Source organism: Leucoraja erinacea, chromosome 3 (assembly GCF_028641065.1).
Source record: "Leucoraja erinacea ecotype New England chromosome 3, Leri_hhj_1, whole genome shotgun sequence".
Lineage (NCBI taxonomy): Eukaryota > Metazoa > Chordata > Chondrichthyes > Rajiformes > Rajidae > Leucoraja > Leucoraja erinaceus.
Window position 1 is genome coordinate 16,926,295 of NC_073379.1, and position 15,139 is coordinate 16,941,433.

General features: G+C 42.4%; 1 protein-coding gene across 5 annotated transcripts in view; it reads right to left on the bottom strand.

Annotated features, from left to right (window-relative positions):
• ythdc1 (YTH N6-methyladenosine RNA binding protein C1) overlaps positions 1-14,209 on the bottom strand; it is a 46,077-nt gene extending 31,868 nt beyond the window's left edge. For 3 of the 5 annotated variants that reach the window (XM_055632200.1, XM_055632197.1, XM_055632196.1), the window contains exons 1-4: positions 13,933-14,208; positions 4,698-4,799; positions 3,619-3,962; positions 755-1,157 (exon numbers count right to left, since the gene is read on the bottom strand). In XM_055632200.1, the coding sequence (XP_055488175.1) occupies positions 755-1,157; positions 3,619-3,962; positions 4,698-4,799; positions 13,933-13,960 (877 nt within the window). In that variant the 5' untranslated portion in view covers positions 13,961-14,208. Of the gene's footprint in view, positions 1-754; positions 1,158-3,618; positions 3,963-4,697; positions 4,800-13,932 lie in introns of all 5 variants that reach the window. The other 2 variants (XM_055632198.1, XM_055632199.1) reach the window with 2 other exon arrangements.
• Between the last annotated feature and the right edge of the window lie 930 nt (positions 14,210-15,139).

Below are 15,139 nucleotides of genomic sequence, written 5' to 3' on the forward strand. Positions count from 1 at the left end.
TGGAATGATTATACCGTTAAGATGATCTCAATTCCTGTACTCTTGAGTTTTCTAATTTATTTTAAGATATATCACTCTAAAAGTATTTTTACAAATAAAAATATAACTTGAAAATGGAAAATATATGTCTATAGCTCTCTAGCTTTCCAACAGAAAGATAATGACATCATTAACTGTATACTTAAGCCAAGTGCTGTTTGTCAAAATTACATCAAAGCCCTTCTTACAGTCTTTCTTGCAAACACATATTGAAACACTTACCACTATTCCATAGGACCTCAGCCAAAATGTATAGCCATGTGTTTTCTCAGTCATAATCAAGATATGCACAGCAGAGTTTTTGCTGGTTTGTATTAGCGATGGAACTGTTCAGTACTCTAAATCAGGAAGCTGGCCAACATTTTACCAGTTTACTGATCCAGCGTACTGGCCAATTATAAACAGACTAATTGTTCAGTACGCTAGATCAGTAAGTTGGTGACATGTTAAAAACCGCAAACACAATGGACTATTAGTAGCACTTTAGCCATAAACCACGCTATATTAACAGTCCTATTGACAACTGCTACCAGATATCACTTTTAGCTTATTGGATGTCAACAGGAGTTTATCGAAACTATAAAGTGATAAATAGGATTTCTCACAATGTTTTTGCCACAATATTCAAAATGAAGAAAGTGCATACATCTTAATAAACACCCAGTGTACAATAAAGTTGCATTAATTTAACACGTATTTTCAAAATTGGAGTTACCTGATGCATCAGTTCCAGATCTTGTGGCTGACTCTCCATCGGAAAATGAGACAGACTCAGAGTCAGAGTCACTGGCTTCGCTCCTTGTATCATAATCCTGTTCATGGCCCTCCTCCTTGTTTTCTCTGGGATCTCGCTCTCTGAAATCATCTTGCTCAGACATATCCCGTTCATATTCTTCCTCCTCTACTTCCTCCTCCTCTCCCTCCTTCTCTTCCTCAGGATCATCTTCATCGGGCCTAATCTCGTCTGCAGCCTCATCCTGATTGTCATGGTCTTCAGAAGAGGTGTTTCCCTCAGAATCAATTTCAACCTCTGATTGATAATCGGAATGAGTTTCCTCTTTGGATGAATGGCCTGATCGATGCATTTTAACACCGTCTTCGATATTCCTCAAAGTCTTCTGCATTAAAAAGTACAACTTTGGTAAAACAGGCATGCTCAAATTAAAAGACAAACACAGACAATGTAAACAAAAATATTTTTTTTATTAAATCTAGTTGATTAAAACGGTAATTGATTACAAATGTTGTAGAATTGGGGAAATTGTTTGTAAGAAAAAAAACACAAATCATTCTTCCACTTTTCACCTAAATCATACATTATTCGGGTCCTTTAAATACGTCCAAATCGCAGATTATTTAAAAAAAACAAATCATGGGGCAATATTTTGTTGTGCAAAACTAAGCAGGGAAAATAAAGCTGGGAAAGAAAGCAGGTTAAAGAAAAGCACCTAACCATAATATATTTAATGTAGCCATCCATCAGTGGCTTTTTAAGGTCCTAAACTGGAACAAGGCTGATTTTGGATCACAACTACACCTTTAGCAAAAGTATGAGGAATCAAAAGTAAAGGGAGAGGACAGAGTAGAGTGTTATTTGAGGGAAACTGATTGTGTCTCATTCATGGAATAAACAGGTGGCCCAGAAGTCTTCCTGATGGGGAATGCAGGAGTAAAAGGACTGGACGTCCATTGTAAATGTCAGGCCGCTAGGTGGTCCAACCAACCATTCAGCTAGACAGAAACTGAAAGCATACGGCCTAATTAAATTTGGGCAGAAGGAGACAAGGGAATTGACCATTGAACAAAAGCCTCCCAAATAGATCTACTTGAAACAAATGATTTCACAATCGAACACAGTGCATGAAAGTGCAGTAAACACTATTTACTCAAATTTTATATATAACAAAAGCTCCTTTCATAAAACCATTCTGTCAAATAAAGGACAATTTAACTAGCCATATTTAAAAGTACAAATGAGTGAATCACCACGAAAAATTGCCACATTCATCCTCGGACCAGTCTGTTTAAAAATAGATAATTCAATTTAAAGATTACAGGTAAATAATTTAAATTTCCATACTATTATTTATATATAAGAAATTGCGGCCTCCGAACTGCAAGAAAATGCAAATAATGGAAAGCAAGGAGATGACAGATGAATGCAAGAGCTATTGACCCTCACTATAGAGCATAATTAAAGTTGGGAAGAAGTTAGGCAATAACTATCATAGGATACAAAAAGATGGCTAGAGACATATATGACGCGAGTGTTAATCCTGGAAAGAATCCTAAAAAAACTTTGCACGTTTCCTTTGAGGATATGCCTTCTGATATGCTACCCTTGGAAAACGACCGTCTACCTTATCTATCCCTCCCAGAATCTAGGCAACATCCTGGTGAACCTCTTCTGCACCCTCTCCTCAAAAGCCCCCACATCCTTCTTGTAATGGAGCAACAGGATCTGCACAATACTCCAAATGCGTCCTCCAAATACACAGATGACGTCTTGAGTTTGTTCAAGAATCCAGAATCTGCAGTCTCGTGTCCACACAGTCTCATAGCCACAATATAAGTTTTATACAGCCCCAATATGACTACCTGACTATTGTTGGCCTGATCAATGAGGGCAGACATGCCACCCTCTCCATTTCTGTTGACGCTTTCAGCTACGGACTTGAACCCAGAAATATCAATGGTCCAGAGGGTCGTGCTACTTTCTGCACAATTTCTCCGAGCCAAAGTGCAAAACTGCAACTTGCCCGGATTAAACTCCTGCCAAATATTTTGCTATTTCCTTTGACAATCTTTTTCATTACCCACATCTCCAACTTTTGTTTCATCTGCACACTTACTATTACTAATCAGCATGTCCTGCACACATGCATGCACACGGAACTTGGCGGAATACTACTGGTCACAGACCAGGGAAAGATTCCTCCATCAATCTCCTCTGTCTTCACTGGCCAAACCAATTTTTAATGCATTTTAATCTTCTAGTTCAGCCCACCATAAGGGATTTTGCTAAATGCCTTACTAAAAAAAAAATCCATGTCAACAATATCCACTGGCCTACGTGCAATTATTTTAGTCAAAAAATATAACAAATGAAATTTTGACAAGGTCTTGATAGGTGCAGAAAGAATGCTATCTCTTGTGGGAGAAGCTACTTCTTTGAAACGCTCTCGCTCAAAAAGGCAATGGAAGCAGACTTTTAAGGTAGAAGTGGAATGATAGATTCTTGACCTGACAAACGTTACCAAGTGTATTAGAAAATACAGAGCTAACCAAATGACCAGGACAGACTTGAGTTTATCAAGTAGAGGTTCAGACTCGAGGGACCAAGTGACAGACACATAAATGATAGGTTGGAATGTAGAATCCAAGAACTGCAAATGCTGATTTATACCAAAGATAGACACAAAGTGTTGGAGTAACTCAGCAGGTCAGACAGCATCTCTGGAGGGGAGGATAGATGATGTTTCAGTTCAGGACCCTTCTTCAGATTAGATATGGGTACAAATAATATTTCAGAAAACGGCCACTGCAAACATTATCTAGTTTATATTTGTTTTGTCTTACCATGCCGTATGTTTCGGACTGATCAGGAGTGGCTGATTTCATTTTTCTGAGAGACTCTCTTCTTCTACTCCCAACTTTATCAGTTCGATCTTTCTGCGATTCCCGAGAACCTGGCGCATGGTTCTTTCTCTCACTGCTGGCAGTTTTGCTTCGTTCGTATCGCTGGTATTCATCCTTCTTAAAGGCTGGCAGATGTCTACCTTTTGAAAGGGAGGCCTTTATGTTATCTCCTGCAGAAGGGCAGGAAGATCGTTTGCTAACTTGCCGTGCCGAATGGCTGGAAGATTTCTGCCTTTTCCCATCACCACTGTCAGCCCTCTCCTTTTCATTTTTTCTTTTTGATGCTGTTCAATAAAGGTTGATATTCTTTATGGCTCAAAGTCAAATACGCAAATAAAATGAAAATACAACAATTCCTATAAGTAATTAGCTGATTCATAACTATATAAAGCAATATTGATTAAATACATTTGCTTTCATGGATTTAAATGTCATAAGAATACCCTCTCGAAAGAAGTTATCGCTGGTGCTATTGAGTACCTATTGAAATTGACTTTTATTACTGGAATTGTGGCAATGTAAATCAGATTAAACAATTCTTTAAAACATCCCTTAATGTTACTGTGTAATGAATGTAATCAAGTACTGACCATTCAAATAGACATTGTAACTGGACTCCAGTTTGCCTTCAGCAGAGGAGCACCCTAGACTGCTGGAGCAACATGTGCTGAGTAATCCAAAGCACAAAACCCAGTAATCCTAAAACAGGTGATTCATTGAAAATCTAAAAAACTAGACCAATTTCCTTTTTAATAAATTAGATAAATCACAATCATTGAAAGAAGCCAACGTTCCGACAATTCTTAAAAACAAATGAACACTTTCCAAAGCAAGTAAAGGTGAATAAAGTTACGTCACAGACAAAAATAGTATTTTGGGTTAATTTTCGGGTACAAAACCATACTACACCTACGAACCAATTGCACCTCAGCCACGATAATGCCAAAGGCTCTTTGAGTGGCATTGCTGAATATACTGTCAATCCAAACACCAAACACACTATCACTATTACATCATACCTTTCTTCTCACTAATGTCTTGTTCACTTTCAGGATTATAAAGCTCATCATCTTGATCAGGCGCTTCTGTCAAGATATCATCCAAAACATTGACTTCACCATCTAAAAAACAAGAAATTCATCCGTTACCTTATATGTCTCATTTGTTACATGTCTACTTGTACAGCCAATCTAATGTAGTGAAACAAATGGATGTTACATTTTTATAAAAGCTTAGAAAATGTTAAAGTTTCACTGGATTTGCTGTGAAAAGATGACTGTAGATGAAACAGTATTGCTGATTTGATCCGGGTCTGGTTTTGCTGCTGATGACCTGATCCATAATCCATATCAGGTTTTCTACACCATCACCTGGTGGCATGCGGGCAGCCATGCTGGTTAGTTCAACATGATTCGGAGCCTGTAGTACGCATTTCAATGGTTTCTGTATGTATCCAAATTAAAGTACTTGTTATGATATATAATGACTGTATCATTAGTACTTTGAGCATGGTGTCGGAGGTGGGACTTTGGTTTGACTTTGGCTGTTATTTATAAGGCTTCACCATTCACTATTTTGTCATCTCAAATTATTAAATGTTAAAGCATAAAATGTGTCATCAAATCTTAGGCAATCTTTCTCCTTGAATGTGATGCCATATGTAATAATCCAACTTCATCGCACATTCCTTACATTCTTTGTTACAGAGGACAGAAGGCAGAACTTGGGAGTACAATTTATGAAAAATATAGCCAGGCTTTGGCATTCCAGATCATGAGGCACAAAATAAACGAGCAAACTGTAGTAGCAAAATCCGAGAAAAGTGTTTTTTTCAACAAGCACTCGAAGGTTGACACATTCTAGGATATTCACTCCATCCGAGGGGACAGACTTCTGACCGACATACACTACAAACCCACTGACTCACATGGCTATCTGGACTACACGTCTTCCCACCCTGCCCCCTGTAAAGACTCCATCCCCTACTCCCAATTCCTCCGCCTACGCCGCATCTGTTCCCAGGATGAGACGTTCCATACCAGGGCATCGGAAATGTCCTCGCTCTTCAGGGAACGGGCATTCCCCTCCTCCACCATAGATGAGGCTCGCACCAGGGTCTCATCCATACCCCGCAACACTGCTCTCTCTCCCCATCCCCGCACTCGCAACAAGGGCAGTCCCCTTAGTCCTCACCTTTCACCCCACCAGCCGGCAAATACAACAAATAATCCTCCGCCATTTCCGCCACCTCCAACGTGACCCCACCACTCGCCACATCTTCCCATCTCCCCCCATGTCTGCCTTCCGCAAAGACCGCTCCCTCCGCAACTCCCTTGTCAATTCTTCCCTTCCCTCCCGTACCAGCCCCTCCCCGGGCACTTTCCGTTGCAACCGCAAGAAATACAACACCTGTCCCTTCACCTCCCCCCTCGACTCCATTCAAGGACCCATGGTTCACCTGTATCTCCTCCAACCTCATCTACTGCATCCGCTGCTCTAGATGTCAGCTGATTTACATTGGTGAGACTAAGCGGAGGTTGGGCGATCGTTTCGCCGAACACCTCCGCTCAGTCCGCAATAACCTACCTGAACTCCCGGTGGCTCAGCACTTCAACTCCCCCTCCCATTCCCAATCCGACCTCTCTGTCCTCGGTCTCCTCCATTGCCAGAGTGAGCAACACCGGAAATTGGAGGAACAGCACCTCATATTCCGCCTGGGTTGCTTGCGTCCGGATGGCATGAACATTGAATTCTCCCAATTTTGCTAGCCCTTGCTGTCTCCTCCCCTTCCTTAACCCTCGAGCTGTCTCCTCCCATCCCCCCCCCCGCCCTCGGGCTCCTCCTCCTCCCTTTTTCCTTCCTTCTCCCCCCCCATCAGTCTGAAGAAGGGTTTCGGCCCGAAAACTTCACCTATTTCCTTCGCTCCATAGATGCTGCTGCACCCGCTGAGTTTCTCCAGCATTTTTGTGTACCCACATTCTAGGATAGTCTGCTGTACACTGAGAATGTCAAGAAAATATCACCAAAGAGACTGATGATGACTTAATTGAGCAAGTGAATCCCATGATTGAAGGCCTGGAGGATAGTCTTATGATTAAGGGGTGACAGCAATGTGTTGGTGATATGGGCTGAGAAAGAGAATGTGACCAAAAAGGTCGATGAAGGCAGGGCTGTAGACATTGCATACATGGATTTTAGTAAGGCATTTGATAAGGTTCCATATGGTAGGCTGCTCTGGAAGGTTAGATCCCATGGGATCCAAGGGGAGATAGTGCCCTCCATAATGTTTGGGACAAAGACCCATCATTTATTTATTTGCCTCTGTACTCCACAATTTAAGATTTGTAATAAGAAAAACATCACAATGGTTAAAGTGCACATTGTCAGGTTTTATTAAAGGCCATTCTTATACATTTTGGTTTCACCATGTAGAAATTACAACTGTGTTTATACATAGTCCCCCCCCCCCCCCCAATTCAGGGCACCATAATGTTTGGGACGCATGGCTTCACAGATGATTGTAATTGCTCAGGTGTGTTTAATTGTCTCCTTACTGCAGGTATAAGAGAGCTCTCAGCATCTAGTCTTTCCTCCAGTCTTTCCATCACCTTTAGAGACTTTTATTGCTGTTTATCAACACGAGGACCAAAGTTGTGCCAATGAAAGTAAAATAAGCCATAATGAGACCGAGAAACAAGAATAAAACTGTTAGAGACATCAGCCAAACCTTAGGCTTACCAAAATCAGCTATTTGGAACATCATTAAGAATATAGAGAGCACTGGTAAGCTTACTAATCTCAAAGGGATTGGCAGGCCAATGAAGACCTCTACAACTGATGACAGAAGAATTATTTCTATAATATAGAAGAATTCTTTCTATAATAAAGAAAAATCCCCAAACACCTGTCCGACAGATCAGAAACATTCGGAAGTCAGGTGCAGATTTGTCAATGTCCACTGTCCGCAGAAGACTTCATGAACAGAAATACAGAAGCTACACCGCAAGATGCATACCACTGGTTAGCCCCAAAGACGGTTTGCCAGAACCACAGTTCTGGAAAAGGGTCTTGTGGACAGATGAGACGAAGATTTACTTGTATCAGAGTGACAGCAAGAGCAAAGTATGAAGGAGAAAAGGAATTGCCCAAGATCCAAAACATACCACTTCATCTGTTAAACACGGTGGTGGGGGTGTTATGGCCTGGGCATGTATGGCTGCTGAAGATACTGGCTCACTTAACTTCATTTATGATACATCTGCTGATGGTAGTAGCATATTGAATTCTGAAGTGTATAGACCCATCTGCTAAAGTTCTAACAAATGCCTCAAAACTCATTGACCGGCAGTTAATTCTATGGCAAAGCATCATCAGAGAAGATACCCAGCAACTGGTGATGTCCATGAATCGCAGACTTCAAGCAGTCAATACTCAACATGACTACTTTCATTTACATGACATTCCGGTGTCCCAAACATTATGGTGCCCTGAAATGGGGGGGGGACTATGAGTAAACACTGCTGTAATTTCTACACGGTGAAAACAAAATGTATAAAAATGGCCTTTATTAAAATCCGATAATGTGCACGTGATTTTTTTCTATTACAAATCTCAAATTATGGAGTACAGATTAATAAATAATTAGTTTCTATCCCAAACATTATGGAGGGCACTAGCTGACATAATAATAATAATAATAATAATAATTTTATTTATAGAGCACTTTAAAAACAAACATAGCTGCAACAAAGTGCTGTACATCACTAATCATTGACAAAAAAGTTAATACACACCAAAAATAACAATCAAAAGAAATAGTAGGAAAAGACATGTAAAATAAAGAAACATCAAAAACACCACAAACAGAAGCAAAGCCTCAGGCATGGTCAAAAGCCAGGGAGTACAAATGCGTTTTAACACTGGATTTGAAGATGGACAGTGAGGGGTTAGAAAAGTGGCTTCATGGAAGAAAGCAGAGGGTGATGCTAGAAGGTTGCTTCTTGGACTAGAAGCCTGTAACTGGAAGTACATGGCATGTTTGCAGATGACACAAAAGTTGGTGGTATTGTAGATAATGAAGATCGTTGTCAAAAATTGCAGCAGGATCTTAAATAGTTGGACAGGTGGACCAAGGAATGGTTGAAGAAATTTAATACAGAAAAATGTGAGACGTTGCATTTTGGGAGCATTAACATGGGCAGAACCTACACACTAAACATTGGGACTCTGGGGTGTGTTGTAGAGGAGCGGGATCGAGGAGTACAGGTACATAGTCCGTTGAAAGAGTACAAAATCATGAGAGGAATAGATTGGTTAGACGATCTGTCTCTTGCTCATAGTAGGACAATCAAAAATAGGTTAACGGTGAGGGGGGATAGATTTAATAGGAACCTGAGGTAAAACATTTTCATGGTAAGGATGGTAGGTGTATGGAACGAGCGGTCGGAAATGATGGTTGAGGCAAGTACTATCGCAGTTTAAGAAACATTTACACAGGAACATGGATAGAACAGGTTTAGAGGGATAAGCACCCTTAGCAGGTTTAGAGGGATAAGCAGGTAGGACAGTATAGATGGGTAATGTTGGCCAGTGTTGGCAAGTTGGGCCATTTTCAACGCTATATGACTGCGTCTAATTCAGACTAATTAATGCGAGGTGATGTGTTTTAGGCGTATCGATGAGGCTAAGATAAATACTATGCAAGGTAAGGTATAAGGGAGTACTGAGGAACAGAGGAACTTTAAATCTAATGATCCTCGAACGTGGCATGCAGCTTGATAAAATGGTTACGACGACATGGAATACTGGCCTTCAATAATCAAGGTATTGATGCAAAGGTAGGTAGGTAATGAGCAATTTTATGAAATATTGGTCAAATTCTCAGGCAGAGTACGGTGTGCGGTTCTGTTCACCACACTATAGGAAAGGTACCATAGAGCTAGAGAGGATGCAGAGGAGAGACACCGTGGTGTTTCCTGTGCTGGAGGGTTTCCATTATAAGGAGAAAGGATGTGAGCGAGCTGTATAAAATTATGAGAAGCATAGGCAGGGTAGACTAGAGGAATCTAATTCCCAGATCAAACGTAGATAAAACTAGAGGGCACAGATTTAGGGTAAAGGGTATTGGACAATATACTATTGTCTCGTGTAAAAGTTCCAAGAGATTTAGAGATGTTTTTACCCGGAGAATAGCAAGTATGTGAAATACACTGCCTGAGAGAATGGTGGATGCAAAGTCATAGAAGGAATGTCTAGATCAGGGGTCTCCAAATGATGGCTCACGGGTCACATCCGGCCCGCAACGAGATTTTATTTGGCCCGCAGCAAGCTCTAAACACGTTCCGTGCAGCGGGCTATTTAGCGGGTTCTGTGGTTGCGCAGCTTTAGAGATACAGCGCGGAAATAGGGCCTTTGGCCCATCAAAGCAATGCCCGTAGCACTATTCTACACACATTCGGAACAAATTCAATTAAACTACTAACGTGAAGTGTGGGAGGAATCCAGAGCACCCGGAGAAAATCCACACATGTACAAACTCCGTACAGACAGCACCGTAGACAGGATGGAATCCGGGTCTCTGGCGCTGTGAGGGGGGGGGGGAGCTAGTTGGCGGCAGGGTCGGCCAGGGTGGGTGTGTAGCGGTCTCTCCCTGTGAGGGTGACCCGTGAGCAGCTCACGCTCCAGGGCGACACACTGACCTGGACCCTTTGACCAGGCCTCCGCCGTCGCTTGCCGGGGGAATCCTCCCCTGCCCTTTAATTTTTTTTCTCTCTCTCTCCCCTTTCTCACACCCCCTCTCCCCCCCCCCCCCCTCCCCATCTCTCTCCCCCCTCCCACTCCTTCCCCCTCTCTATCTCCCCCCCTTCTCTCTCTCTCTCGGCAGCCCTGTGGAGATCGGCGGATCGGTAGTCGGCTGCGTGTGATAAGTGTGTGTGTGTGTGCGTGCGGATCTATGTGTCTGTGTATGTGAGAGTCCACATGTGATAAGTATAAGTGGCTATGTCTGTGTGTGTGTATGCGCGAGTGTGTGTGTGTGTGTGTGTGACATTTCTTTATTTTTTTGCTGCAGCCCACAAAAATGTGCCAAGTATATAATGTGGCGCTCATGCTGAAAAGTTTGGAAGCCCCTGGTCTAGATGAACATTTGGATAATTTTAACACAGAGATTGCTGCATATGTACAGCAGTAGCGACAGAGATAGAAAGAGTGAATAATTTGGGTCAATGACAATATTCATCAGTACAAATTATTGAGGTTATTAACATAAAATGTGATTTCAGATTCTCTCTTCTGATGCTGCCTCACCGAAATACATTCAGCATTTTATGCTTTTATTCCATGTTCCATTTGTCGATGACTACACTAAAACCAATAGCATCAAGGGGCACAGCTTACACTGCAGCAAAGAGCAAAGGATGGATGATTGTTAAAATGACAGTCAAAGGCACTTTTCACTGCATCTAGATAAAATTATATTCAGCCTATTGCACATGACACAAAAAATATCCGGTCATTATCACAAAACTCTTTATGGGAGTACATAGTGATGCCACGGAAACCATTTGGATCTACAATGTTTTGGAATATCATGAAAGAATTTTTAAAATGGTAGAAATTGTGTTTTCATATTGCTCTGAGGCAGCATTCCATAACAAAATGCCTTCCACCGCCATCCGTTTGACCAGTCTTTTTGTATTATGGAGACGTTTTAATTTTTCATGGTTGGTCCGTGAATGAAACCTAACTCCATAGATAAAAAACACAAGAGATGGCAGATAGTGGAATCTGAAGCAAAATACAAACTCGAGCAGCTTCATGGGGGGGGGCGGGGGGGGAGTTTCTCCAGCACTTTTGTCTACCATATATTTCACCCAATGTGCTGTTTTCCTCCCATATCCCATGAAGTAAATTGTGAAATGGACCTGGTGGGCTACTCTAAGACCCAGCAATGAACTGAAGGGTTGACAGGTCTGCTATATCATTGGAAATTAGAAATATGGAAATGATAATTGCACAAAACTTTCAACTGGCATCAAATACTTTTTAGCTACTTACAATTTATTCATACTGAATAGGCTAAACAAAGGTTAAATTACAATTATGGACTAACAGAAATGAGAGAACTAATTTGGTTTATTTGATAGATTATTACCTCAATTATCTATCAATTTTACTTAATAGGAGAAACTGTTCACAGAAGGCAAAAGTGCAGGAGGACCTCAGCGGATCAGGCAGCATCCGGGGAAGGAATGGACCAGAGATGTTTTGGGTCACACCTTGTAACTTCCCATTTGCTCTATCTACTGTACTGTGTGAACTGATTGTATCTATCTACCATAGACAAAAATGCTGGAGAAACTCAGCGGGTGAGGCAGCATCTATGGAGCGAAGGAAATAGGCGACGTTTCGGGTCGAGACCCTTCCATATCACTGATCTATTTAAATAGCATGCAACACAAAGCTTTTCACTGTACCATGGTACATGTGACAATAATAAACAGAAACCTAAAATTGAGACACAGGAAATTACAGATGTTGGAATCTTCAGCAAAACACAAAGTGCTGGAGAAACTCTGTGGGACAGGCAGCATCTGTGGAGGAGAATGTTGCATGCAACATTTCACTTCGATTTTAGGGTAGCAAATCTGACCAAATTGATTGCCACAGATGGATGTGGTAGCCAAATCACTAGGTATGTTTAAGGCAGAGATTGACAGGTTCTTCATTGGTTCGGGTATCAGGGGTTATGGGAAGAAGGCAGGAGAATGGGGTTAAGAGGGAAAGACAGATCAGACATGAGGTGAATGGCGGAATAGGCTTGATTCTTGTCTTAATTCTGCTTGTTGAACTTATAAAGAGTAAAAAGAGTCAAGTGTTTTGTCATATGTCCCAGATAGAGCAATGAAATTCTTACTTGCAGCAGCACAACAGATGTAAACAAACAATATTATAAACAAGAAAATAAAAAGTTTAGTTTAAGAAAATAAAAAGTTTAGTATGTGTGACAATTTCAAGAGCATAGGAGCAGAAACAGATGCTCCATTCGAGGATGGACTTCTAGATGGGACAGTGCATTGTCTGACAGGCAGCCCTTGAATGAATGAACTCAATATGTATGAAGGAACTGCAGATACTGGTTTACACCGCGGACACAAAATGGTGGGGGAGCAAAGCGGACAGGCAGCACGTCTGGATAGATGGAATGGGTGACGTCTCAGGTCGAGACACTTCTTCAGACGGTTGAGAAGTCGCTGCAGCGTTGATCTGTTTAGATGCGGACCACAGGGGGGAGATAGATTCTTGATTAGTACTGGTGTCAGAGGGTATGGGGAGAAGGCTGGAGAATGGGGTTGGGAGGGAGTGATAGATCAGCCATGATTTGGGACTTGGGAAGGGGTTATGGTTTCAAAGGTCTTTTATTCTCACATGTACCAATTAAGGTACAGTGATGTGCAAATCACCATACAGCCATGTTTTAAAAGCAACAAGACGAACAGCTACATAAATGTTAACATAAACATCCACCACAGCGGATTCCTCACATTCCTCACTGTGATGGAAGGCAAAAAAGTCCAATCTTCTTCCTCTTTAAGCGGACAGCAACATGAAATGTTTGTCTACCATGGTAATATATCTTTGTTTTTTTGTTGTATTCTTGATGTTTCCACTGGTGGTAGAGTCTAGGACTAGAGGTCATAGCCTCAGAATTAAAGGACGTTCTTTTAGGAAGGAGATAAGGAGAAATTTATTCAGAATTAAAGGGCATTCTTTTAGGAAGGAGATGAGGAGGAATGTATTCAGTCAGAGGGTGGTGAATCTGTGGATTTTGTTGCCACAGAAGGATGAATTGGCAACAGTCAGTGGATTTTTTTAACGCAAAGATAGAAAGATTCTTGAATAGTACGGGTGTCAGAGGTGATGGGGAGAAGGCAGGAAAATGTGGTTAGATTGATCAGCCATGACTGAATGGCGGAGTAGACTTGATGGGCCAAATGGCCTGATTCTGTCCCTTCAACTTATGAAGTGTTTTTTTTTTTGTCATGTGTCCCAGACAGAACAATGAAAGTCTTACTTGCAGCAGCACAACAAGAATATGTGAACTTGGGTTCACTGTAAACAATATATAGCAATCTAATTCTGCTGCTGTGCGTTTATGAAGAAGCGCAGGCCCAGGGATGAGTGGAACAAAAGCGGCCGCGGCCGCCAGCCACTGCGGCTCCTGCTGCCAGCGAGCCGAGCCGAGCCGTCCTTTACCTTTATCATCCCGGCTCTCCGCCGCCATGGGTCACGAGGGGGTTGTGGAAGGTGGATTGGAGCACGGCCAATCTATCCGATGCGGTGCGATCCGCCCCGGGACCAGGGAGCTGCGTTAACGTTAACGTTAACGCCAACACGAACCCCAACCCCCCGCCGCCGCCGCCGCCGCCGCGCCGCACAGACCGAGCGTCCGCTCCTCGCAAAATGGCGCCGTCAAGACTAGGCCGCCGCCGCCGCCGCCGCAAGGCCTCTGCGTCACTGCGTCACAATACGCGTCGTTGCGTCACAATGCGCGTCGTTGCGTCACAATGCACGCCGCCCGCCCGTCCGCCCCCTCCGCGTCACAAAGCACTTCCCCACCCACTCACATGGGGGAGGGGAGGGAGGAGATGGAGAGTGGGAATGGGGATGGGGAGAGATAGAGGGGATGGAGAGAAAGAGGGTGAAGAGCGAGAGAGGGGGTGTAGAGAGAGGGGATGAAAAGAGAGAGAGAGGGGATGAAAAGAGAGAGAGGGGATGAAAAGAGAGAGAGAGGGGATGAAGAGAGAGGGGGGATGAAGAGAGAGAGGGGAGAGGGGGGATGGAGAGAGAGAGAGAAAGAAAGGGAGGGAGAGAGAGAGAGATGGGGTGGAGAGGTGGGTGAAAGGGGAGAGACATTTGGAGAGTTGAGATTTATCAATTGCTTCATCAAATTTAGCAAGAATTGGTGAATGGGATGCAATGGATAGATATACATTGGGTAGTGATCATTATCCAATTTTATGTAGGTTTGGTAGGGATTTGAGGAGAGAAGTGGAAAAGAAAGTCCCTAGATATAACTTTTCTCAGGCCAAATGGGATACATTTCAAGAGAAGGCTCAAAGTTTAGTTGGAGAGGTTAATAGTGAGGGTTCTGTAGATAGTTGGAATACTTCCATTAGTCTCATGATTCATGAGGCAGCTTGTACTATTCCTGTGAAGCAGGAACCTAGGTCCCGTATGTCTGTTCCTTGGTGGAATAAATAATGCGATGAAGCTGTAAGGAATAGGATTATAGCCTATCGAAAATTAAGAAAGTATCCAATTTTGGTCAATGCAATGGAGTACAAGCGGTTAAGGGCAGTAGCAAGACTAGTTGTATAGGATGCAAAGAGGAATAGTTGGAGGAAGTTTTGTGGTACGCTAGGCCCAGAAATCCAGTAAGGCATTTGTGGTCAGCTGTGCG